Source organism: Procambarus clarkii, chromosome 59 (assembly GCF_040958095.1).
Source record: "Procambarus clarkii isolate CNS0578487 chromosome 59, FALCON_Pclarkii_2.0, whole genome shotgun sequence".
NCBI classification, from domain to species: domain Eukaryota; kingdom Metazoa; phylum Arthropoda; class Malacostraca; order Decapoda; family Cambaridae; genus Procambarus; species Procambarus clarkii.
The window spans coordinates 21598456-21624898 of NC_091208.1; the positions used below are offsets into that span (position 1 = coordinate 21598456).

The following is a 26443-nucleotide window of genomic DNA, read 5'->3' on the forward strand; positions in this document are numbered from 1 at the left end:
TTTGTGATTTTTCTCTTAAAAAATCTTTGCCTAACTTTGTTTTGGTTAACCTGTAGAGTTTCTCTTAGTTCTTATCCATATTTTTTTTTGTTTACTTCAAATTTGTCCTTTCTTTCTCCTTACCTTATCTGTCAAGCTGGCAACTTTGCTTTTTCTGCAAAATATAACCTTGTAAAAGGTTAACATTACTTTTAAGATCTTCATTTTCTTTTTCTAATTAAAGAAATTTTTCTTTGTGAATCTTTGGAAGATCCTCAACCTTCACTAACCTGCCCATAAAACCTACATTCCTTATTTCTTCCTCAGTGAAACCTTTGAAATTGTTATATCTTATTGATAATTCAGTACCCATCACGTCGGCCATTCTGTTTGTTTTGATTCGCATCTACTTCTGTGTGATAGACCTGCCTGTAAATTGTCTCAAATTTATATTATCTTTTTTAATAATCCTCACTATTTTCTATAATTAATGTTGGTATGTTTATAATATCCGAGATATCACTCGCAAACCTGCCCCACACTACCTCCTAGATAGTAAGTGGGTGGGAAGGATTTTATGGATCTTGGGATCAGGCAGGAGAGAGCAGGTGGATGGGAGTGAGGGATCAGGCAGGAATAAGTGCCTGAATGGACAGATGGGAATGAGGGACCTAGGGATTTGGCGAGTGGGCAGGTAGGCTAGGAGGAGCATATGGGTGGGTGGGATTTTGGAAGTTATCAGAATGGCAGGTGGAAGTTATCAACAAGGTGGGTGAGAGTTATAGTGAAGGCAGGCAGTCGTTTTGAGAGGGCAGGCAGGAGGTTTTGTAAGGGTGGGTGTGAGCTATCAGTTGAGTGGACAGGAGTTTTTGGAAGGGTGGGTGGGCAGAGATGGAGAGAGTTAGGAAATGATGGGAGGGTATTGAAGGGATGGGATGTATTGGAAGGGATTAGGCAGACACAAGCCATACACATGCACTAGCTCAGCTCAGCAACACCTGAAAAATTGTCATAAACCCTTTTGTGCAATTTATAACATAATACAAGCTCTGGGAAACATTTTTGATACTGTATATGAATTCATTATTTTGAATAATACGGTATTTATAAATATTAAAGCAAGATTAGGAAAAAATTTAATTTTATGAAAATCACAATGTGATGGATTTGGTGTGGATTTTTGTGAAATCTACTTTATTAAGATCTGAATTTGCAGGGTGCCACTCATTACATTAATTTTTTTTTCATTTTTAAAACCTAAAATTAAATGTGTTTGTTCTATTACGTACAACATTGTACCATCTCACCACTTTAATCCAATACTTGGTAAAACGTGCGCGTGCCTGAATAAAGTACTTCAACTTAACACATCGAATGTATTAAGATGCAATTTGAATGCCCTACATTGATGCTTTGCTTTAATTTGATGCTAGGCAAGGAAGTGAATGAGATGTATGGCAAGTTTTGTGAAATATATGATAAAGGCACAAAAAAATTTATACCAAAACAGAGATGCAGAACTAGGAAACAAGATCGGTTCAATAGAAATTGCGAGAGGGCTAGAGACCGAAAGACACAAAAATGGAATCAATACAGGAAGAGGCCGAACCCCCAAACATACCAGCGATACAAAGATGCGAGAAACAACTACACGGCAGTGAGGAGAGAGGCAGAAAGAAATTTTGAAAAAGGGATTGCGGACAAATGTAAAACAGAACCAGGTCTATTCTATAAATTCATAAACAACAAATTGCAGGTAAAGGATAATATTCAGAGGTTGAAAATGGGAAATAGATTCACGGAAGATGAAAAGGAAATGTGTGAAACACTAAACGAAAAGTTTCCAAAGTGTGTTTGTACAAAATGAAATCTTTAGGGAACCAGATACAATAAGAATTCCAGAGAACAACATAGAACACATAGAGGTGTCTAGAGACGAAGTGGAAAAAATGCTCAAGGAGCTCGGTAAGAACAAAGCAGCTGGCCCAGATGGCGTTTCACCATGGGTTCTGAGAGAATGTGCATCTGAGCTCAGCATTCCACTTCACCTGATCTTTCAGGCATCCCTGTGTACAGGAATCGTAGCAGACGGGTGGAAACAGGCTAACATAGTTCCAATCTACAAAAGTGGCAGCAGGGAAGACCCCCTCAATTATAGACCTGTATCATTGACAAGTGTAATAGTGAAAGTATTGGAAAAACTAATCAAAACTAAATGGGTAGAACACCTAGAGAGAAATGATATAATATCAGACAGACAGTATGGTTTTCGATCTGGAAGATCCTGTGTATCGAATTTACTCAGTTTCTATGATCGAGCCACAGAGATATTACAGGAAAGAGATGGTTGGGTTGACTGCATCTATCTGGACCTAAAAAAGGCTTTCGACAGAGTTCCACATAAGAGGTTGTTCTGGAAACTGGAAAATATTGGAGGGGTGACAGGTAAGCTTCTATCATGGATGAAAAATTTTCTGACTGATAGAAAAATGAGGGCAGTAATCAGAGGCAATGTATCAGAATGGAGAAATGTCACAAGTGGAGTACCACAGGGTTCAGTTCTTGCACCAGTGATGTTTATTGTGTACATAAATGATCTACCAGTTGGTATACAGAATTATATGAACATGTTTGCTGATGATGCTAAGATAATAGGAAGGATAAGAAATTTAGATGACTGTCATGCCCTTCAAGAAGACCTGGACAAAATAAGTATATGGAGCACCACTTGGCAAATGGAATTTAATGTTAATAAATGTCATGTTATGGAATGTGGAATAGGAGAACATAGACCCCACACAACCTATATATTATGTGAGAAATCTTTAAAGAATTCTGATAAAGAAAGAGATCTAGGAGTGGTTCTAGATAGAAAACTATCACCTGAGGACCACATAAAGAATATTGTGCAAGGAGCCTATGCTATGCTTTCTAACTTCAGAATTGCATTTAAATACATGGATGGCGATATACTAAAGAAATTGTTCATGACTTTTGTTAGGCCAAAGCTAGAATATGCAGCTGTTGTGTGGTGCCCATATCTTAAGAAGCACATCAACAAACTGGAAAAGGTGCAAAGACATGCTACTAAGTGGCTCCCAGAACTGAAGGGCAAGAGCTACGAGGAGAGGTTAGAAGCATTAAATATGCCAAAACTAGAAGACAGAAGAAAAAGAGGTGATATGATCACTACATACAAAATAGTTACAGGAATTGATAAAATCGACAGGGAAGACTTCCTGAGACCTGGAATTTCAAGAACAAGAGGTCATAGATTTAAACTAGCTAAACACAGATGCCGAAGAAATATAAGAAAATTCACCTTCGCAAATAGAGTGGTAGACGGTTGGAACAAGTTAAGTGAGAAGGTGGTGGAGGCCAAGACCGTCAGTAGTTTCAAAGCATTATATGACAAAGAGTGCTGGGAAGACGGGACACCACGAGCGTAGCTCTCATCCTGTAACTACACTTAGGTAATTACACTTAGGTAATTACACAGCTCACCCAGCTGTTCAACCTTCCTTCAGTTAGGTGGGTCAACACTAACGTATGTTGGCTAGTTACTACCACACTGTTATGACCCGAGTACTGTGTCTGTAATGGTATACAGTCTGGGGACTGAGAATCCTCACTGGATATACAGAAATGATTTAATAATATTTTGCAAGTTACCTGTACTCTCGTCCAGCGGTCAGTGACTGGAGAGTCCTTAAGATGCCCTTCCCATTTTGTAGGCGGATTCTGAAGGGAATACCTGAAAGGGAAATGTAGGTTTATGATTATGTGCAGCTGACTAAATTTCTGCCAATAGGAAAATAAAACAACGGGTAATGAAACCGTTACCTCATTACGGAATGAAGATTTTTTTCTTTTGCGATATGCTCTCGATTTTTTTTTTTTTATTTTTTTTTTTGCAGGGTTGCTGAAGCCTTGTTAATGTACATTACATTATTATAATTAATAATGCTTTGTTTATGATCAAAATGTAATTTCAACTTGTGTAACATATAATTTCTTACAACTTGAGTAAAAATAGTATTTATCATTGCCATTGGGAATTCACTAAGAATTTATGAAGAAGCAAAAATTACAATTACTTTCTAGGGACAGCCTCATGTTGCCCCCAGAAGCTACACACTGAGATGGTTCTCATCTACCAGGTTGCATCAGCTAGTGGACTCTGTTTTCGCTTGGTGCTTAATGCAACGTTTGTTGTACCCATGCGCTTAAGAGGCATGAGGTATCGGCCATGTTGCAAGTGTTTCTGGGGACAAGCCTTTCTTATGCGCCTCTCAATTGCTGCCTTTGTTTGCTTGCTCTCACTCTCTCAGGATGTGGGTGTTGCAGCTCATCCTCTGAATCGACAGTACATTTTAATACTAAGTGTAATAAGTACAATACAGACTACAGGTGTAGTACATAAATACACTTAATCGCCAGAATCGCACCAAAATCAACGCATCCTCCGAATTGACAGTGCGGTTTAATACTAAGTGTAATAAGTTCATTTCCTGACTGTTGGGAATAGTACATAATTACAATTACTTGTGCTGTTACATTTACCTCCCCATATATTCTCCTCGTTTTCTGTTAAGACACTCAGAATTTTAGGATGAAGTTTTCATGTTCAATTCTCTATACACAAGTTTTAAATATAAAGAATTTCTTTTTCAGTTTTATTAAACAATAGAGATTTTATACAAAATTTGAAAATATCCCGAGTTACAGTGGAACCTCGAGTGACGAGCGGCTCCAGTTATGAGCATTTCGAGTAACGAGCAAGCCACTTGCAGAACACTTGTCTCGACTGACGAACTTTCGCTCGATTAATGAGCGTTCCTGCTGGTTCTCGGACACCTTCGACGACAGTTTTGTTGTTGTTTCACAAGACAAGTTTTCCACATGACGAGCTCGGTGCCGGAACGGATTGAATTTGTTGATTGAGGCGCCACTGTACTTTACAATTTATTGAAAGATTTTAGTTTTGTTTTATTAGTTTTATAAAACTAATATCAATATAGCTATAGGTTAAGTACTCATTGTAATTAAGAAGCAATAAAATGCTTGTCCTCATACACTAAGAAGGTTAGGTTAGGTCGTGGTTTTCTATTCAGTTTTTCAGGTAAACCCAAATATTCACAATATTTGAGTACGATTCTGGTGATTAAGTGTATTTATGTATTACGCCTGTAGTCTGTATTGTACTTATTACACTTAGTATTAAAACGTACTGTCAATTCGGAGGATGGGCTGCTCCTGGAGGATGCTGAGGCACTTGACAAAAGGCCTAATGCAGTGGTCGTGTTTTTTGCCACTTGACTTGCATGTTGGCTAGTTAGCTTCAGGAAGCAACAAGGGGCTTCCCCTAAAAAAGCAACCATTGAATGCAATATAATACCAATTTCTGGTTAAGCACCAGTGGCTACCTGAATCTCTCCCTCCTTTCTTCCAGGTCATCAGGTAGGTTTTGTTTGTACATCTGCTCCAGAATCGATAGCTCAGACCCATGGAGGTGGAGAGCCCCTTCTTCCCTTCCCCAAAACGAGTGGGGGAGGTGGGACAAATGAGCTCACACTAATTCCGAGATTCAATTGTTTGTTTACATAGTTGGGAAGAGTTCATTTGGAGGGTTTTGAGGCTTCAGTTTCTTTTGGACCCAACAGTGGTTTGTTTTAACTAATAACTGACTTTCTGAATGCTTTCCTGGTTAGATGGCAAAATGTCACTGCTCCCTGTACCTCTGTGACAGGGATAAGTTCTGGCTCTAGTCCCCAGTAGGCCTAAGAACTTCATGGCTAAAGTAACCATCTCAGTGTATAGGTTCTGGGAGTCACCAGGGGTCATCCAGAAATTGGCGTTTCATTACATTCAACGCTGGTTTTTTAATACAATGCATATGCTTTCAGAATATGGTTGAATTAATAAGGAATACATTACAGTACATTTTACCTGTTTCATTCTCTATTATGGTGAAGAGTGTATGTGGCACCAGATTTCCTGCCTGATCATAGGTCATAAGTCTGACAAGATCCTGGTTAGCTTGTATACCAGCTGGAAGAGAGGCTGTTTTGAAGGCAAGAATGTGAGCATAACTGACCCCAGGTGGGCAGCTAGAATGATCTCTCCGGCAGTCCAGAATACATGACCTATAAGTAAAATTCAGAATGCTAAATTAATGTTTAAACACTACATTAAGATGTATAATGATTTAATTCTTAAACAATTAATTTTGAACTTTTGTAAATACTGTAGGTTCTAAATGGAAAAAGTAGAGTATAATGTACCAACATTATATAAACAAAAACCTGATAATTACCCAGTAGCAATATCTCGTTGATACTCAGGAGGACAAGGGGTAGGCACACATTTGTGGGATCCACGCAAGTTGAAGCACAACTCGTCTCGCCCACACTCTACTTCCTGCTCGAGGCACTCGTCAATATCTAAATGAAAGGTAAAATGCTACAATTACTATTATTTATCCTGAGAAATTTAGTAGTTTGCTTATCTTCTATATGCAGCTATCAAAAAGAACTCATCCAGCCAAGAAAACCATTTATATTTCGCACTGTTTCTTGCAGAAATTTGAAATTTTAAGAAAGTACTTCATAACAGTAAGAGGGGTATAAGATGAGTTTCTGCTGGAGTGATGGCTATTACCAGGGAAGGCTGTGAAAGTAGACTCAAAATTGTCAACAGGTAATCAGTACCTTTCATTTCACACTGTAGGATCGGCTCAAAGTCCCCATTCCCTTCCCCTCCCATCTTCCTATTCCTGTGAATGCTAGTTGGGAGGAACCATGAGGGGGGGGGGGGGGGAGAACTGATATTTGACTGGCTGTGATACACTGAAGAAAATCTGTGTAAGTTATTCAAATGTTCAGAAGGATCAAATGTAAGACTACAATGTAAGTCATGCTCGACAAGTTACCATCACATGTTCGCTGGTTAGGATTTAGACGGTAGCCAGGAGGACAGAGGCACATGTAACTGCCAAATGTATTGTGGCAGTGGTGTTGGCATCTGTCTGTCAAGGTGCACTCGTCCACATCTGAAAATTTTACACACTGTAGTTGTAAATGTTAACATTTTCAATATGACAGTATATGTAGGTAAGCAATGTTATATATGTAACAATAATGTGCTTTAGTTTTCTTAGCATGATGCTGCAGCAGGTCTACAGTTAAGACAGCATTATACCATGATGATCCTAGGCTTTATCTTTCACTAATGTTGGCTTTGGACTCTTAACCTACTTCACCTGGTCTGTGGAAGTGATTCCAGATTTATGCAGTTCAGCATTTGTTTAACTTCATAATGCTGTCTAATTGGCAATTTACTGAGGTTTTAAGGGACTGGAGGCATTATATAACACAACTAGTCTTATCAATGTATCTTATTAACAAGTTTATTAAATAAATAAATTTGTTGACATTGTTTTTGATCTACCACTTAGATTATGTATTTAACAATCAATATAAAATTTAAAAATTTAATTATTTGAAAGAGCTTGTAAAAGTGCCAAGTTAACACAGTTATGGAAAACTCGGTATTGAATGTAATGAAACCCCAATTTCTAGATGAGCCTTGATGGCTTCCTGAAGCTAGCTTCCTGAGACTGCTTTATACTGAAAGGTCACATTGGCTACAGCTAGTTCTGTTTGGCCTATCAGGGACCAGAGCCAGAACCTGGCCCCGCTTAAGGAAATGCAGAGAGCAGGTGACTATCCACATGTTAGTCCACATAACACTGCTTGACTTAAGAGCTGTAGCAGCTCCCCATACAGGTGCCTTCCTATTAAGCCCAAAGTCAGCAACCGGCACGCGTCTCACACAGCCAGCCCTCTGAATTGCCATGGCTCTTCGAATCGCTACCCAAATCCACACCAAATATAGGTGTATTGGCTGACAGGTATGGCCGGCATGGCCTGTTCTGCAAAAGCACAGGAGGATGGCATGCAAGATACAGAGGGGTAAATGACATTACTGTATTAAGAAGAGCCTTACCACAGCCGGTTGTCCAGCAGAGGGAACCCCATTACCTAATGCCTCGCAACTCTTGACAAGCTTGTTGGTTACCCAGACGGGATCACAAGTGAACCACTGGAAGAATAGTGCACAGTTGGTGTGGGACTGTACGTGCATTTCAATTTTAGCCAACACCTAGGTTGACATCAGTGTTGCACATCCGGGTGGCGCTGCCACTCACAGACAAGCAGCCGAGTCTCGTAAACACAGAGCTGGATCACCACTTCAATTTTGTCCCTATTGCCTCGGAGACACTTGGTGCCTGGGGTAAAAGTGCTACTAGTTTTTTGAAGGAGCTGGGCTCTAGGCTAATTGAAACAACAAAAGACCCTAGAGCCACCAGCTTCCTATTTCAGTACCTTAGTGTGGCGATACAGAGGGAAAACGCATACTGCATCCATGATTCCTGCCCATCATCTGATGAGCTGGAAGAACTTAACATGTGACAACTAGCCTCATACCTTGCATGTAACCCATTTTGTGTAATGAAGTTTATATAAAATAAAATGACAAAATATACAATATATAGGGGTGGTAGGAAAAGACAATGTGTGAGTGTACGTGGGTGCCCCACAAGGCTCCCCTGGATGCTACATATCCTCTTCTTCTTCGAGGCTGAGGGTCCCTAAAACGCAACCCGAGGTGGTACTCCTATATATTATACACAGTATTATATCATATATATGTAATATATATATATAATATATAATTTTATTTTTTGTATTTTAATTGTGGGTGTTTGGCATTAACTTTTTATTATGTATTTCATTTATTAGTATTTTAACCTGACCCTTAAATTACATTGTGTTAACCATTCCCCTATGTAAACAAAGCATTCAATATCCCTCTCCACTGTTAATGGCCAGATCCATGTTGTCTATGCAAACTCATTAATAATTACTGGATAGTACAGTAGTTAGTCTGGTTTAGTTTCCTTTACCTTTGCACTCTCCATCCTCATACTCAAAGCCTTGTGGGCAGCTAGACTGGATGTAGAACTTTTGAAGGAGTTTCTCCTGGAACTCTGTGGTTGGGTAGCCAGGCAAGGCAGGTCTGGGACGACGTGGGGGGACAGGGTAGCGGGCGCGAGGCTCCTCTACGTACTGTAGCCCTGCAAGACACAACACCCTCCCACTAATAATATTTCTTGTCATTAATGTAATTTCAGTATCAGCTATTATTGCAGGTTGTATTTACATATTTCTGACTGGGTGTTGTGTACAGCCAAGGCGCATAGTTATTCTTCAGGATTTGACTATTTACCAAACAAGTGAGGTAAATCAGAATGATTATATTGAGCATTTATCAGGTTTTAATAATATATTTTAAGTTACTGAAAATATTTTCGAATTATTTATTTTAAAACATGGGCTTCAGTATCTAGAGGAACTAAGCGCTTTGCTTACGTATGCAAAATGAAACACCTAGGACCACTAAACAAAGTTTTTCCAAATATACCTCGTGGTACAGGACTTTCGAGACGATTTCAAAACTACATACAGTATTTCATAAAACAAAGCAGGATAAACGCGCACCAACACAGGATTTCCCATCGGGCAGCCTTTGTTGTCCAGGTGCACAGATACACTGGTAGGTCCCACGCAGGTTATGACACTGGTAGTTACAGGGTGATGGAGTGGTCACACACTCATCCACATCTAACACCACCCAACACACAAGTGCATCATCAATATAAAATTTAGAATAAATATATACAAATTTATGTTGGAAATATATATGCAGTCAATACAGAACATATTAAAATGTGGACTTTCACAATACAGCACTGGTATTTAAATCTGGTCATAAAAACAGCCCCCCTCAAAAAAACAAAAACAGCATTGAACATAATGTAATGCCTCTTTCTGGTGGGTTTGCTGTGGCTCCCTTTCATTAGCCACTATGGTTAGCTTCTCACCTATGTCAGTCACACCAGGTCCTTGCGAGTCAATAAAAGCCTACCGGGGTCCAGAGGGTAAAATCTTGTCTCCCTCACAGAGACTCACAGAGCAGGGAATCTGTGATCACCCTTACCATGATAATCACCAAAAAGATAGGATGAGACAAAGCAGACAACAGCAAGATAAGCCAACAACTCTGCAAGTGATCTGCCCAGTAGTTGGGTAGTTCACCCTCAAGTTCCAACTGCTCATCACAGGTGGCAGCACTGGGAGCTTATTGATCAGTCGGTGAACACCTCAGTCAATAGCAAGGTGCAGGAGTAAACGTTGCAACTCCTCCCAGTCACCGCTAACCCCTTTGGGGTCCCATTTATTCCAGATAAGTGCTGGCTATCCTTTGGGCTTTGTCCTGCAGGGGTCCCATTTACTTGTACAATATTCCAATTTGCAGTATTTGCTTCATGAGCATATGGTTACAAGTGTCACTTGTTGTGTGGACTTTGGTCAATTGTTCACCTCAAGCTGCATGTGTCTAAGCATAACCTTCCCTAAGTGCTCACTGGCGATGCCTCTATTCTTACAGGGTTACCTTTCCTGGTTGGTTTGGGTGTCTGTCCCTGAAAGGCCAGCCTCCTGAGAGTACCTTTCCCTGAGTAATACAAGGGTCAGTAACTCGTGCCAGGTTCAGAGATTGGGGTGGTCATGGCTAGTCTTCTTTGGGGTCCATAGGTTTGTGCATGCTTTCTTCATATAGTGTGCCACTGGCACCTTTTGTAGCAGAGTTTCTCTCTCTAGGTTGCATTAGGCATTTGTTTTCTTCTTGGTGAGTGGTTCCTGTGCCTGCAATTTCTGCTTGGTTTACCTTCAGGTCCTGGAAAACCCCCCCCCAGTCTTTGGAGTAGTTCAGGGTGAGCCAGCCCATGCTCACTGACAAGGGGGAAAGCTTATTGATCTTGCTACATGCCGATGGTCATTCATTACTACCTCTGCTTGCCACCTATTAGATGGGTTAATCCCTTCTATCCTGAGGTCCTGCACCTCTTGTTGTAGCTTTTTTTTTTTATTTTATTTGGTTCCCATGCTGGGGCCTAAATCCGAACATACCCTTTTCTGGCCTTAGACCTAAATCCAAACTTGACTTCTTCTGGCCCCCAAGCCTAAATCCTAATATGGTTTCTTCTGGGCCCAAGCATGAATTCCAACATAATAAAATAACATCTCTTGGACCCAGAGATCAGTATAGACTATTCACAACCAAAATTGTCCCGGGTTTGATTCTGGTGCAAGACAAACTTCTTGGCAAGTTTTGTTACATCTGATACCGCTGTTCCCCCTGAGACAACTGTTGTGAGATGCATCATGGAAATGGTCAGTTGTGAGCCAAGAGAGAGAGAGAGGCCTTGATATGCCTAACAGGCTTCTTGTCCCAGACAATAGTCCCATGCTTCCCTGCTAAAATGAGCATGACAATGGTTTCATGTTCTTGTAGAGCGAGCTTGATTCTACTCCTGGCTAACAGTAGATGACAGATGGGTCTCGGCGGCCTGGTGTGTTGGACTACTTCAGTCTTGGTGGTACAACAGATAAGGTCAGGAAGCTACTGAGGGTTCCCTCACACATGTATCTTAATATAGACGAGCAAAAAAAAAAAATTGTCACATGATCTTAGGCTCAAAAGAAACAAACATACCAAAACATGGTTGTCCTGGTCCTGACGAGCTGAATCCTCGGCTGCACGAACATCGATAAGATCCCCACGTATTTAGACAAATCTGAGTGAAGTGACATGTGGATATTTCTTCGGAGCACTCATCAATGTCTGTCAAATAAAATTAATATGGTTTAACACTAAATGCAACATATGTAGTAAATTTAGCTTCAAACAACTACTGTACTTAAGTAATATATTTTGAAGCAAACAACACTTCATTATTCCATTATAAACGAATTTGTAAATGTAAATTTTTCTGTAAATATCATTAGTACAGTATCCCTATCTTCACTTAAAAGAATATCATAATACTGTACTACAGAATCATCAAAGTACAGTATTTAGAAACCTTTGCAAGTGCCATTGGTGGCTTGGGTTAGACCAGCAGGACAGTGAGTGATGCAGGTGTAGGAGCCCTCAGTGTTTTGGCACTCCTGCTCTTCCAGGCAGTCATGTAGGTACAATGCACATTCATTCACATCTGAAATAGCACTGTCAGTGTCAGTGACATCAGATTAGTTTTACACAAAACTGTATTAATGCCTATGTACCAAATATCAAAAGTTTCGTGTGTTGTATACTGGACATTGCAGGAAAGAGTCGGTGTATTTCAGACAGCAGGATGTTCCAGGTAGGTTCCTCCTGCCAAAAGTATTTTGCCTATTAATAAGAAATGGCAGTAAACTGCATGTTATTATTTTGATTATCTTACTACATAAATTTGGTTGGATGTAGCTTCACGCATTGTTTTTGTTGAATTTTTGCATTTGTGTACATACCTCCTATCTAATTTTTATGATATTTGTAAACTGTAACATTATGAATATGCTAGACACATCTCGGATAAAAATGAACTGAAATTAAAATGATATAAGAAATATAATAATTTAATTCATTGTGTCGGCGGACAGGCAGCCACTGTATTTATAAACATTAGGCTTATATTGAGATCCCCTACCTCAAAGTCGAATTACTGATCCTCCCTAGGATGCAACCTCACAACAAGCTGACTAATTCCTGGGTACTTACTTATTGCTAAGTGAACAGAAACATTAGACGATAGGAAATGTGCCCAACCATTTCTGTCTCGCCCAGGATTTGAATCCGGAATTCTGGATTGTGAGTCGAGAACAACCCCGACTGTACTACCGGGACCCCTTATAATACTGTATTGATATTATCTCACGTAAATTCCACATTGTTTATAATTAAACTATCTAAGATAGTGCAGCATCACACACTACCAGGTACTGGAATTAGGGAGACTGGTAGGGACTGTGTGACTCTCTAAGAGAACAAAAAGTTGGGATGTTATCCTGACAGGAGATGCTAACAGCCACGCAGAAAAGTTTACAGCTCATATATTGAAACACCAAAATGTGTATACAGTATTCCCCAAAAAGGTTACAAATGCAAACATGGAGGCAGGATACTTTACATTTCAATCAAATACTCATTCACTCTGCCATTCATATTCACCCTTATTATTCTCATTAACCTTGATTCTGATCTCATTTATTTCTTGGTGAACCATTCACCTGGTTGTGATGCAATATTCTAGAACTAACCCTATTTTACATTATTTTAGCATTAATAAAAACTTTGAACTTTTGTATTTATATTTATTTAACTTACCCTTGCAGCGACCATTAGGCAGGAGGTTATGGCCTTCAGGACAGGTACATCTGAAGGAACCCACTGTGTTTTTACACTCATGACTACAGGGAGAATGGAACTGCGAGCATTCGTCGATATCTGTATGGGACGACACATTGACCAAAACTTGTTCAAAACTATTTTCTAAGCAATGCAGTAACCTAATATTTTGGGATTTGGTTATCTGCAGATACTGTAATAAACATTCCCTTAAACCATGTTAAGCTAATCAACTCAACTAGAGTGTATAATATTCTTATCTGACAGATATACAGAATGGCAAAATAAGGTATTACTGTACTATCTGATAATAACACTGACCTACACAGTTACTCTGGCCAAGAAGTCTGAAGCCCCGGCGACAATCACATCGGTAGCCACCAATGAGGTTAAGACATGTTTGGTCACAAACATCTGGCTGCTCCTGACACTCATTAATGTCTGTTTAAAATGGGGAAAAAATGTAGACAACATGCAGGTATCCCTAAATAGGGGAATACCTAAATATAATACAGTTTTTGATTGGGTAATTTTCTATAAGAAACAGCATTAAATAAGTTAAGACAAGCTATCACTCGGTGCTTGCTGTATTCCTGCTCTAATGCTTTGCCTCAGGCCTTAACCCTATCAAGCCAATCAATGAAATTACGGTAGAGCAACGGTCTCACTTCATGCAGGTCGGCATTCAACCCCCCGACCGTCCAAGTGGCCGGACACCATTCCTTCCCCCCGTCCCATCCCAAATCCTTATCCTGACCCCCTTCCCAGTGCTATATAGTCATAATGACTTGGCACTTTCCCTTGATAACTCCCCCTTTTTATCCGTCTTAATATTCACCCATCACTACCATCTTCTACTACTAATTTATTAAAAATATATTCATGTAAAGCTCTTCAAGGTGATGTTAAATAATAATAATAATAATAATACAGTATTTATGGTTGTGATGGAAGTACAGTAATAAAGTTTTGAAACTAAAGGAGTCTGACCCTCGCAAGCTGTGCCAGAAGGTGTCCTCCTCAGACCGTGACCGCAGGTGTAAGTACACATGTAAGAACCCGGGCTGTTGTTACACTGCTCTCTTGGACCACACACTCCAGACATAGAACACTCATCTACATCTGTAATAAAATTAAATAAAAAGTTGAAATTTGTATAGTGATGAAATGGCAAATAGAATTAGAAACTGAAGGCTAAATAATGAAATCCAGTTCAGACAACCCCTTAATGTTTGTTGTCTAGAAGTTTTACAAATTTAATAAAATCCTTTGCAAAACACTAATTACTGTACTGAATGTTCTACATTTTATCTTTAATGTTCTTTGAATAAAACTTTGGATATATTCAATAAATCAATCTTAAGCTACCAATTATATACACTATGTCAACCAAATTTGTGTTTACATATATTGTATAGGTAACGTAGAAACTACTAGTTTGCTTCCTTCAGTGAGAGCTCTATGTTAAATTGGTCTGATGCAAACCCATCCTGTGCAATAATATGAAAGTTAATACAAAACTGCAATTTCAATGGCAGCCAATGAAACTATCAATATCAGGTAGGAGTCAACCTTGAAGATGGTTTCAGTGTAACTGCAGGTTCAGCATAAATTATATAAAAGATCACTAATGGGATGTGATCCTTAGGAGGGTTTAACATTTGAGATTTCAAGAATATTCAAGGCTCAGGATAAATGTAATATCTTAACATTACTTTATTAAATAACTACAATAAGGGCTCTCTGATTTGGACCTCAGTATCTTGAATCTCTGGATAACTTGGCAAAAATCAAGGAAAAGCTTTTGTTTTACTCAATTCAGACAGAAATCCAAATCAAGGGGCTTTGCTATTGGTTACTGGACGACATTACAAGTTAAGCCTAGCCTCGGACCGGGCTTGGGGAGTAGAACTCACAGAACCCCATCAACCAGGTATCAACCAGGTATGTGACAATCTTTGTTTATAACATATAATTACATTAAAACAATGTGTTAAATGTAACAAAACTCCAATTTATGGGTGAAGTCTGGTGGCTCCCTAAAGCTATACACTGAAATTGTTCCCATCTACCAGGTCACATCAGCTGTGGAGCTCCTTAGGCCTTCTGGGGGACCAGAGACAGAACCTGACCCCCCTCCCCCTCACAGAGGCACAAGGAGTGGTGACATTTTGCCACCTCACCAGGAAAGGCAACCAGAAAGTCAGCGAGTCAAAACAAACCACTGCTGGCTTTGAAAGAGACCGAAGCCTTGAAACTCAGGGGGGGGGGGGTTCATTAGGCAGGTTTCGATGTTTTGATCTCTTGAACCCAGCAGTGGTTTGTTTTGACTCGCTGACCTTATGGTTTTCTTTTCTGGTAAGGTGGCAAAATGTTACCACTCCCCTGCACCTGTGAATAGCACTTGGGAGCCACAAGAGGCTTTCCCCAGAAAATACAAATAATATTAAATATAATAACAAACAATTAATTTATGACAAAACTGTGATGTAAATACTTAAGATACTGGTTCATGCGAGACAGATTTATTTGAACCTAATTATTTTTCACTCATATTTATGCACCCAGTGCACTTACTTTCCATACTAATGTGTACACTAGCTAGTAATGCTCACAGGACAGGTTCATCTCTCAAGCTAACTACTGTATACGTGAGTAAACATTTTGACACGAGGAACCCCCCATCCCTAACTCCCATCATTGAAATGAACTGTAACATATTGGCTTTATAAATACAGTAGACAGTATTTAGTGCCAGGACTTTACACTTTAGCCTATGTAAGATAAGGTGATTAACTTTGACATGAAAGATGAGATCAAAGTGATGTTGGTGAGAATAACTTTGACAAGGTAAAAAGGAAATTGCTTTGTATTGTAACCATTAAACTTAGCAAGAAGTTTGATCAAATTTATCTTGACAATAAAAGTCTAATAACAAGTGAGAATGTTTCTTTTACCAGAGCAAATGAATAGTACAACTTAGGGACAAACTTACCTTGACACGTGTAACCATCAGGACCTAGTGTGTATCCAGGGGTGCAAGTGCATGCATAACTGCCAACAGTGTTAGTACAGCCATGAGAACACCGACTGGTAGAAGTCAAACATTCATTATTGTCACGACAGTAGGGTCCCGACTCGTCCAACGTAAACCCTGAAGGGCAGGAGTCACTAGGTGATCCTGGTGCAATAGATGTTGAGACAATCAGGTCAAGTTCAGCTTGGCCACTGCTGCAAAATTTTAAAAAGATCCGTGTTATGTAAGGACACCGAGTGTGCAGAAAATAAATACGTTGTTAAATTTTCCAAATCAATTGAGACTGGACCAAAGTTTGTTATACCGTTCAGTACATGGAGGTTGTGGTTGTTATATTTAGAGGTTATGGAGTGGTTTTCAGTATCATTTCTGGGCAAACAATTTTGTTTTTGTTCATTAATGTAAATGATAGAATAGCATTTGTTCATATAATGATTGAAATAAAACACAACAATTACAATTCGAAGATAAATAATTGTACAGCATTCATTTACCTTCCTCTGAGAAGATAGGAGCTGTTAAAATCATTCAAACAGAGAAATATGCAAATCTTCATCTATTTCTAAGAACATTTAAGTAGTACATTCACACACAGTGCTAATCACAGAGCTAGTTCCAGATGTTTGGGTAATAGATTGGAAAATTGAAAGGACAATGTACTTATTAAGAAATATAGAGTATATTAGTAATACAGTACTATAATGATGCATTGGTTCATTTATTCTCATTTAATATTCACAAGAAGAGAATAGACCAAAATTGTAGATAATGTTTCACATGTAAGGGCTTTATCAAACTCTTACATGCAAAATGTTATCTACAATTAATGTTTAATCTGATCTTGGTGTTTATTTACAGTGTTATCAGCACTTTGTTCTCTTCACTATCAAAATTATCAAAATATCTTTACACCCTGACTTTAATTATAACGTATCACACTAGTATATTACTAAAGCCCAGGTACATAATAATTATTATTTTCATACAAAATCTATTATGTTTACATGTAGATTAACAAAAATTCTGTACAGTATTATGAAAATAAAGAAACTTCCTACCTGTAAAACGACCCTAATCCATTTGCATGCAAAGTCTCAACAAGGTAAGGCATACTGCCAAGTTCTGCATCATAAGATATGGTTTGGTTCCAGGCATAAGGCAGGTGGTATTCACCGACAGAGAAGGTGCGCGTTGAAGTGGCAAAGAGTGACCCTCCACCTGTTTGTACGTAGTTCTCTGTGGGGCAACAAAGAAAAAATGAAGTGATTAGAGTGAGATATTTATGATTCCATTAATATTATTTGATGAAATTATTATATATTTATTACTTACATCATATACATAAAATTAATCTGGTAACAGTGCTCTTATGATTATAAATCTTTGCCCAAGATGCAATGATGAAATTTTATAAAGGACCTTCACATAAATAAATTTTTTAAAAAGTACAGTAACTTTGTACTTTATACATAAATTATATTTGTTAATACTGTGCTGAGGTATGTAGGACAAGCTATTCATGTATAAATCAAGTAAGTTTGCAATGTACAATATTCACCATTGTAAGGTTGAAGTGTGATGACTGAGCCTGGAGGCAGGTAAGGAACACTGCCAGTTACTACCACATCCACCAATAACACACCATTTGAGTCAACACCTCGCACAACATGAGTCATGTCCACAGTCTCGCCTACAAAAGAAAAATGTACATATCAAAAAATGTCAACAACAAATGTCAAATGTCAAAAGTAAAAATGTCAACAACTCTTGTATATATCTCAAAAAAAAAAAAAAATATTTTGATAATAAATAAAGTACTGTACAGTAATTTCCTTTATTGATTTGTTAAAACATAAAACCGGCATTGAATGTAATGAAATGCCAATTTTTGGGTGAGCCCTGGTGGCTTCCTGAAGCTACTATATGCTGAGATACCACCATCTACTAGGTTGGGGAACAGTTTTGTTTAGCAGTCCCTGTGGCGAAGTGATAAAACACTCGCCTGGCGTTTCATGAGCACTTTGGCCTGGGTTCTTATCCTGGCCATGGAGGATTTATTAGGTGCAAATCCTGAACTGTAGCCTCTGTTTATTCAACAGTAAAGTGGGTACCTGGTTGTTAAACGATTTGGGGAGGTCGTATTCCGGGGATTATTAGGATTAAGGACTTGCCCGAAATGCTGTGTGTGCTAGTGACTACAAGAATGTAAGAACTTGTGTATATATAAATTAATAAAAAATAATTCTGCCGTGGAGTTCTATAGGCCTATCAGGGACCAGCATCAGAACTTGGCCCAATCAAAGAGGTGCAGGGAGTGAAAACATTTATTTTTGCCACCTCACAGAGAAAGGCAACCAGAAAGTCTGCAAGTCAAAACATACCATTTCTGAGTTCAAAAGAGATGAACACTTCAAAATCTGCCTCCCCCCAACTATGTAAACAAATGATTGAAGTCTCTCGAAACTAGCATAAGCTCATTCACCCCACTTTTCCTACTTGTTTGGGATGAAAGGAGAGGAAGCTCTCCGCCAGCCAGCATCTCGACCCCAGTTTTATAACTGATGTAATGCATACCGGGTTGCCTCTCTTCCATCAACATTTTCAAAAGAAGAGGTGACTGGATACACTACAAAATAGCTGGGGCAACTGCATAAAATAGCATATTCACTGGGTAAGACAGAAGTGAATAACATTTAGCAGGCCAGCCAGAGGCTTACTATACACAAAGGAATATTCCTGCTGCCCCATCCCCCCAAAAGTAATTCTACTCACCAGTAGCAAATGCAACATGAGCCTCCCGTCGGAAGAATCCCTTAGTTAGCGAGTGTCCATTTGCTGCTCCATTTATCTCATAGGCTGAAGTCCAGTACACAGGAGACACCACTGACAGGAGGGGAGTAAGCCAGGTGCCCTGAATATTGTACAAGAGTAAAATTAAAATAGAGAAACAGTAGGAGTTAGATTTACAGCATTTCATGCATCACAATTTTTATTTGAGGATGCTGTGGAAAGCACAGTACAGTAAATTGAAAGAATTCTATTACTTCCTTCATAGCAAGTTATTCAAACATTAGAAACTATGTGAAAATATAACTTGATCACTAATACATATCAACCCAACATCTGAAAATTATAGTATCTATTGGTACCATGGGTGAAATGTGCAAAATATGAACTGTTGAACCCAAAGAGACTTCAGATTTTTTACTACAAAAGTCATATCAAAGAGTGAAATGGCAAATATAAGCCTAACCTGTCCTAGGCCCTAAATAAGTAATCTTAGGCCTTGTATACATTAGGCCATTTAAGGTCTTAGTACATATATCGTCCATACTATGCTTAAGGAAACATTAGGTTTGGTTGTTTCCTACTTTTTCTGGGCTTTTATTTAATAGTACACAAATAATATCTTTCTTGGGGTGCAACAGTCCATATTTTGTACTTCCATCCATAGTAATGATAGGTACAGTACTATCATTTTTGGATAACAGGTTGTATTAATGCACAATTACAGGTTTACTAGTCTTAAGAAATTAACAAATATATATATATATATGCATTCCTAAAACTAGAAGAGTATAAATATAGATTAAGAATCAGTCATACATGTTTGGGTATAAGAGGGCTGACATTAGCAGTGACGGTTCTCTGCATGCCGAGTGTGGTGACATTGGCATTGATAGCAACAATGCCCAGATCTTCGCCATTGAGCTCTCCCATCAGTGTCCCACGAGCCACCACAGGCAGTATCTCACAAGCATCTCCCTCACAGGTAGCAGTCTGGTGGTCAAGCATATTATCAACACAAACCAAGTTGTATTGGAAATTACAAACCATGTATGGATATATGAGTTACAGTATTGTATAATGAATTTAAAAACAATTATCTTATTTAAAAATATGTTAAATAATATACGTACTGCATTAATAAAACAATGAAAATATGAAATCACGGAGTTATAAAAGAGAGGAAAGTTTTAATGCATAAGTCTTCCAAATAGAGTAAAATAGTATTTATTACTAACCTCACGTTCTTCCCCTGGACAAGGAGTGCCACCAAACCTTGGATAAGGAGCATTGCATCTTCTACTCCTGACTCGAATTCCTGTACCACATGTCATACTACATCCTGTCCACTCGCCCCAAGACCCCCATGCTCCACTTACTACAAGAACAAGAGCACCATACTAAAATCTCGGCACATTAATAAACCCTGGAAGTCCCAGCAGTCGGGACAAATCGCTAGTTACACTTGGAAATAGAGGTGTATCATCACAAGTCTTAGTCTGTTCCTTTATAATCATTAAAAATGTATTATATAATAGAAACAGAACAAAGTAAAATACATACAGAGGTTTTAAATTTTCACATTCTTGAAAGTTTTATTCAAAGTTAAGTAGTTACCTGGACATTTATGCACATTACAAGCCTCAGTGTCAGTGTCTGGACCAGTGCATGTCCGACCATCCTGGGATGGAGAAGGATTGTCACATGTTCGCAACCGTCTTCGTTGACCTCCCCCGCATGTAGCTGTGCACGACCCCCACACTGACCACGATGACCAACCACCTGTACAATAATTTACGAGGCCTGAGTCAACTTTACCCTAGAATGATATTTTCAGATTTATGTTTTTATATTTAGCCTTCAAATGTTACTAAAAAGTAGGTTTAAACTAAACTTTCTTGAAAAATATAATAAACAATTTTTTTTTACTTTTTATTTGTAATTTTGATGGTATCAATGGAAAGACCAGGCACAATTCTATAGATGAATTGAGACAAGATGTTAGATGAAATTTTTAATTAATGTTTCCTAATACTAAAAAATAATGAATTTGGCATTTTGAATATATTTTACCAAAAACATTCTATCACTATTTTTTTCTAAATTGTAAAGCCTGCCAATTTGTGTGTTGTGTTAAAATTTAATGAAAATCGGACGATAATTAAAATGAAACGGAGAAAACTATGATGATTTTGAGATTTGAATTTTCCTGCCAAAAATATAGCATTACAAATCCTCAACAATATCCATTTCAATTATATAATTTACTTTGTAAATGCTTTCCAATGACTTGTATTTAGTTCATCTGATTATGCTTTATTTTCATAGCGCAAAAAAAAAAAAAAAAACGTTGAATGTAGGGGAAAGGAAACTATCAAGAGATAGCATTAAGACATTATGCCTACACAGCACTTGGAAAGGGTCAGCATTAGGATTTGGGATGGAACTGGGGAAAGAAATGGCATCCAACTACTTGAATGGTTGGGGATGGAACATTGACCTACATGAAGCGAAACATCACTATTGTTCAGCCCAAGTTTGGGCAGTGTTGAATGTACCGAAACATCTATTTCTGGGCGAGCCCTGGTACAATACAAGGCGACAGTACTTGGCACTAGATGCCGATCCAGAAAAATTCCAAGAAAGAAAATACATGACAACCGAAATTGAAGAGCAAGGACAAAAAAAGACGAAATGGTGCAACGCATGCCACGAGACTTCATACTGTTACCACGAGGAGGACTGCAGGTGGGACACCAACAAATCAGCCACATGAGCACCATAAAATGGTGATAAACATGCACCAGAAACTCCTGATGCAAGAGCAGAGGAGAAGGTGGAACTAGCAAGGTATGCTACTGGATCGTCTAAAAGAAGCAGAGCCGTGGGAAAATGACCAGGTTTGGACACCATACAAGCAGTGCCTGAAGCCAAGGCTGGGCTGGCCACCATTTCTCCATAAGCAGTCCAGATCAGTCAATACAAGAATGCAGGTATAATAAGACATTAAATCACATTTAAATACTGTAGATAAAATACTTATTTTTCCATACATTTCGATTAGCCTTACAAGACATAATACAAGAGAAATATTCATTATGTGTGGGTAAGACTAATATTGTATTCTGGATATTAATCATAATATTACTGCTTCAATATGATGCTGACAGATACTACAAGGAAATGGGAGTCAAATCAGAATTACAAATGTAAAGTTATTATATTGCTGGCCATATTTTCTTTATTGAACTGTGCTGCAATATTTGGAGGTAAGTTTGATAAACATACATGAAAGATTTGTGATTTTTTTTTTCTTCTAATGATGGTTATATTTCAGACTATAAATTTGCAAATGCTAAACACTTATTTTTCCTCTCAGAATTCAAAATTAGCTATATAAATACATAAGACATGTTTCTGTACCATTAACAGGACACATGTCGAGATTGCAATAATCTTCAAGTGTGTCAGAACCAGGACAAAACCGGCCACCATTTGAAGGAGGTGGGTCATTGCATTCCCGCTGTCGTCGTCGCATTCCCCCACCGCATGACACGCTGCACACGCTCCATGATTCCCATGATCCCCAGTTACCATCCAGCTGCCAGTAACATTATGATGAAATGGTTATATGCTATACACTAAAATAACAATGAAAATACCTGAAGTTAAACACAATAAATACATTTCATTAGCATCCATGTCCTCAAGCAATAACCAGAGATGTTCAAGTTTCTCAAGCAAAAATTCTCCTCCTTACCAGACACGGTGGGCTTGAGCAAGGCATGATCTCGAGACCATCACCTCTGCACTCTTCACCACCAGCTGCAGGCGGTGGAGAGTCACACAGACGGGTCCGCTGACGAAGCCCTTGACCACACGTTGTACTGCAGTCAGACCATGATGTCCATATGCCCCATTCACCTGACACTAAGCATTTAAAGAATGTCAAATTGTAAATAATTTATCCATAGTTTAATGAAAAATTTACTGTTACAGTACTTTTATAGCTGATATACAGCTTAATTTTAACATTGAATTTTTAACATTGGGAGCCACTAGGGAGCCCTAGTGACTCCCTGAAGCTGAAGCTATACACTGAGATGGTTCCCATCTACCAGATCACATCACCTTGCAGTTCTTAAGCCTAACAGAAACCAGAGCCAGAACTTAACCCCTCTCCGGCCACTGCCGGAGTTCATTAGGCAAGTTGTGAGGCTTCGGTCTTTTTTTCAACCCAGCAGAGGTTTGTTTTGGCTTGCTGACTTTCTGGTTGCCTTCACTGGTGAGGTGGCAAAATGTCACCGCTCCTTGTGCCTCTGTGAAGGTGGCCAGGTTCTGGCTCTGGTCCCCAGAAGGCCTAAGAACTCCATGACTGATGCAACCTAATGCATGTGTCTGGGAATCATCTCAGTGTATAGCTTCAGTTTTAGGGAGCCACAGGGGAATTTTCCCAGAAACATATACAGTATAGGCACTGGATTACATCATTTTTTAATAATTGTTTAATAAGTTTACCTGGGCAGTCCCTTAACCGGCAGTCTTCCTCTTCAACCGCAGCACCCTCACAAGCCTGACCACCATATAAAGGGGCAGGAGCCGTGCAGTATCTTGACCTAAGTCGTACTCCACCGCCACAGGTTGTGCTGCTCCATATACAAGTTATAAATTATAAACATTAAATTTGGCAGAAAAATATTGAAAGAAATGAAGTATAAATCTTATATTTAAAAAATATAGCTGAAATGCTTCTTTCTGAGGTGGTCATTTGATATTATGATAGCCAAAATTCTGCTCAACTGGGGTATTACATATTTCAATCTGGGCCAGTGTGTTTTTCAGGTCTTCAATGCCATGAGGATCTTTTCTAAATATTCCAGTCAGGCCATATCAGGATGTGAAATTTTAGAACGAGGGCAGAGGAATGACTGAGTGACAATCTTGGTGTTACGAACCCGGATCCAGCGTCCGAGCACGGAGCAGTGACGACCGCGCCATCTGTGGGTCAGCTCCTGAAACCCCCTCCAAATGGACGACGACACCTGGTGAGGACAACGTGTACTGGCCACAAGGGCCAGTTTCCAGTCCGGTTCAGCTCACAACACCGCCGCTGCTGACCTCTGGTGAGGTGGTGCTCAGACTACAACGCCATCTATGGAGTGGATATGTCGGGCGTTTGTGTCTGAGCCTGTAAGTGAGGTGTTTTGGTGTCCCTGTTATTGATGACGTGTCTGCTTACAGAGTCGACCTGGGACTGCTGTGATGGAAGTTGAGTCAGTCTACCTAAGGCAGCCGTCTCCATATCTTGTGCTTAGCTGCAGCAGCTGTGAGTCGGCCCCCGGATGAACACTGTGGCGTTACCCTGCCTATGAAACGGCAGTGAAGGATCGTCGTACCCGGGACCGACTGCTGGAGACGATTATCCACTGGGGTATTGAGGACAGGAGAGTGATTTGTGGTATCACACGAGGCTCCTGGCTAGGGCGCTACCCTAGTATCGCTCGTGGAGTGGCCTGACCAGCGTTGCTGATCCGGAACCTGCCAGCAGACCTGCTGGACTTGTGGTTGACGGCCTCCACGGCGGTGCCCCCAGTGGACCTGTGTTTTGGCTGGCCTGTGTTTGGGGTAGACTCAGCTTGGTCGAAAGATTCGTCGAAGAGACCACGAAAGCACCGAGGACTTGGCACCGAGAGTTTGGATCCAGAGTCTTCAGGAGAAGACGATTGTATAATACCCTTGTGCAGTGTTAATAGCCCTCCCCCTGTGTAATCTTATATTATTTATTTGGTGATGGTAATAATTATAATCTTAAGTTTTTGCCTTTATTTCCCTTCCCCTTTAAGTTACTTGCGTCACGGATCTCATCCCTTGAAAGCCACTACTGGCTTGGGGCCGGATACCACTTCCTCTAATAACATCAGAGTACGAATCCCGTTGCGACCCGAGAGGGCCGTACCACTTGGAAAGCAGCGTTTTAACTTCCCTCAACACTATTTCTGACCATACATCAACTCAGCCACTTTCACAGGCAAGAATCACCATGGACACCCCAGGAAGGAAAGCGTACAGAAAAATGTTAAATGAAGGTAACCCTCTAGATCTGTCCCACAAGAAGGTCCAGAAAGGCATCAGGAGAGATGATGAGAACTGCATTCTCAGAGACGTCAACATCCTAGGCTTGACTACACTTACAAGGAGACTAGAGGAATGAAAGACATTCTTATGCAACACACACACTGATGACGAAGACTTGGAAAGCCTGGCAGGTAGGATAATAATAATAATATAATAATAATAATTTATAATAATAATAATAATAATTTTTATTTAGGTAAGGTACATACATAGAGATTTTACAAAGTTTGTTGGCTTTATAGATAGAGCTAGTACATACAATGCCTAAAGCCACTATTACGCAAAGCGTTTCGGGCAGAAATGGATGATGGAGTAGTTTGTTCTACAAACCGCCAGGCCCAAATTTTCATACAAGACATGGCAGAGGAAAATGCCTGGAACACGGCAAACTTTCACAAAACATGGGTCCATGACTTATAAAGAAATTGCCGAGGCAGAAAAATCTCTGCTGTCTGGTGGCCATACAGAAAAATCAGTGGAGAGCATGTAAGAGTCCACAAACCTCTGGGGACTGGACCTCTGCATGATGACCAGTTTTTGGAAATAAGACACAATGAAACAATTAGTGTATGAGGCAGGACCAGCCACTCACGAATTAAAAACAGGCAGCTCAAAACTCCAACTTTGCCAGCAATAGAAACAACAAATAAACTGGAGGAAACAAATAAATGATTTCAAACTAGTATCAGATGAGATGAATTGTAAATGTAGATGCTTACTGATCTCGATATGTAGCCAACAACTGATAAGCTTACAACTCTAAGCAGACACACAGATCCACCTTTGGGCATTTCTAAGGTCTCCCATATTGGCCAAAGTAGGTCTCATCCACTTACATTTCCATTCCAGTGGGATTGAAATGAAAGCGGCTATCCATGAGAATGTTCAAATCATCATGAATATGAACCACCATGAGTATTAAAACTACAGACTTACAGAAATGTTATGGGCAGCATTCAATAACAAAATCGGAATGACTGAGATAATATCCTGTGGAAGAGGAAAGTATTTCAACATGGAGAGTGTTGCCACATGATGGTAACACTGATGACAGAGGCAAGGTGAGCAACTACAGTAATTATTGGTTAGGAATAGCAGAGCAATACTTGGCAATTCTCTCCGATTTCACGTATGGCTTGGTGGAGATTTTTGTGAGTACTGTATAGGAATGTACTTTCTAACAGGGCTGGATTAAGAACTCTTCCGTAT

At 39.4% G+C, this 26443-nt stretch overlaps 1 protein-coding gene across 5 annotated transcripts in view; it reads right to left on the reverse strand.

Annotated features, from left to right (window-relative positions):
- Positions 1–26443, reverse strand: part of LOC123768192 (hemicentin-1) — a 119578-nt gene that overhangs the window by 3298 nt on the left and 89837 nt on the right. For 4 of the 5 annotated variants that reach the window (XM_069306959.1, XM_045758601.2, XM_045758603.2 and 1 more), the window contains 21 exons: positions 23618–23745; positions 22860–23029; positions 22523–22700; positions 20717–20881; positions 20338–20477; positions 19919–20092; positions 19085–19223; positions 17871–18002; positions 17371–17548; positions 16271–16506; positions 14266–14397; positions 13597–13716; positions 13255–13374; positions 11969–12100; positions 11599–11727; positions 9543–9665; positions 8948–9118; positions 6911–7030; positions 6296–6422; positions 5929–6125; positions 3652–3733 (listed from right to left, as the gene is read on the reverse strand). In XM_069306959.1, coding sequence (XP_069163060.1) covers positions 3652–3733; positions 5929–6125; positions 6296–6422; positions 6911–7030; positions 8948–9118; positions 9543–9665; positions 11599–11727; positions 11969–12100; positions 13255–13374; positions 13597–13716; positions 14266–14397; positions 16271–16506; positions 17371–17548; positions 17871–18002; positions 19085–19223; positions 19919–20092; positions 20338–20477; positions 20717–20881; positions 22523–22700; positions 22860–23029; positions 23618–23745 — 3093 coding nt within the window. The remainder of the gene's footprint in view (positions 1–3651; positions 3734–5928; positions 6126–6295; positions 6423–6910; positions 7031–8947; positions 9119–9542; positions 9666–11598; positions 11728–11968; positions 12101–13254; positions 13375–13596; positions 13717–14265; positions 14398–16270; positions 16507–17370; positions 17549–17870; positions 18003–19084; positions 19224–19918; positions 20093–20337; positions 20478–20716; positions 20882–22522; positions 22701–22859; positions 23030–23617; positions 23746–26443) is intronic. The other variant, XM_045758602.2, reaches the window with a different exon arrangement.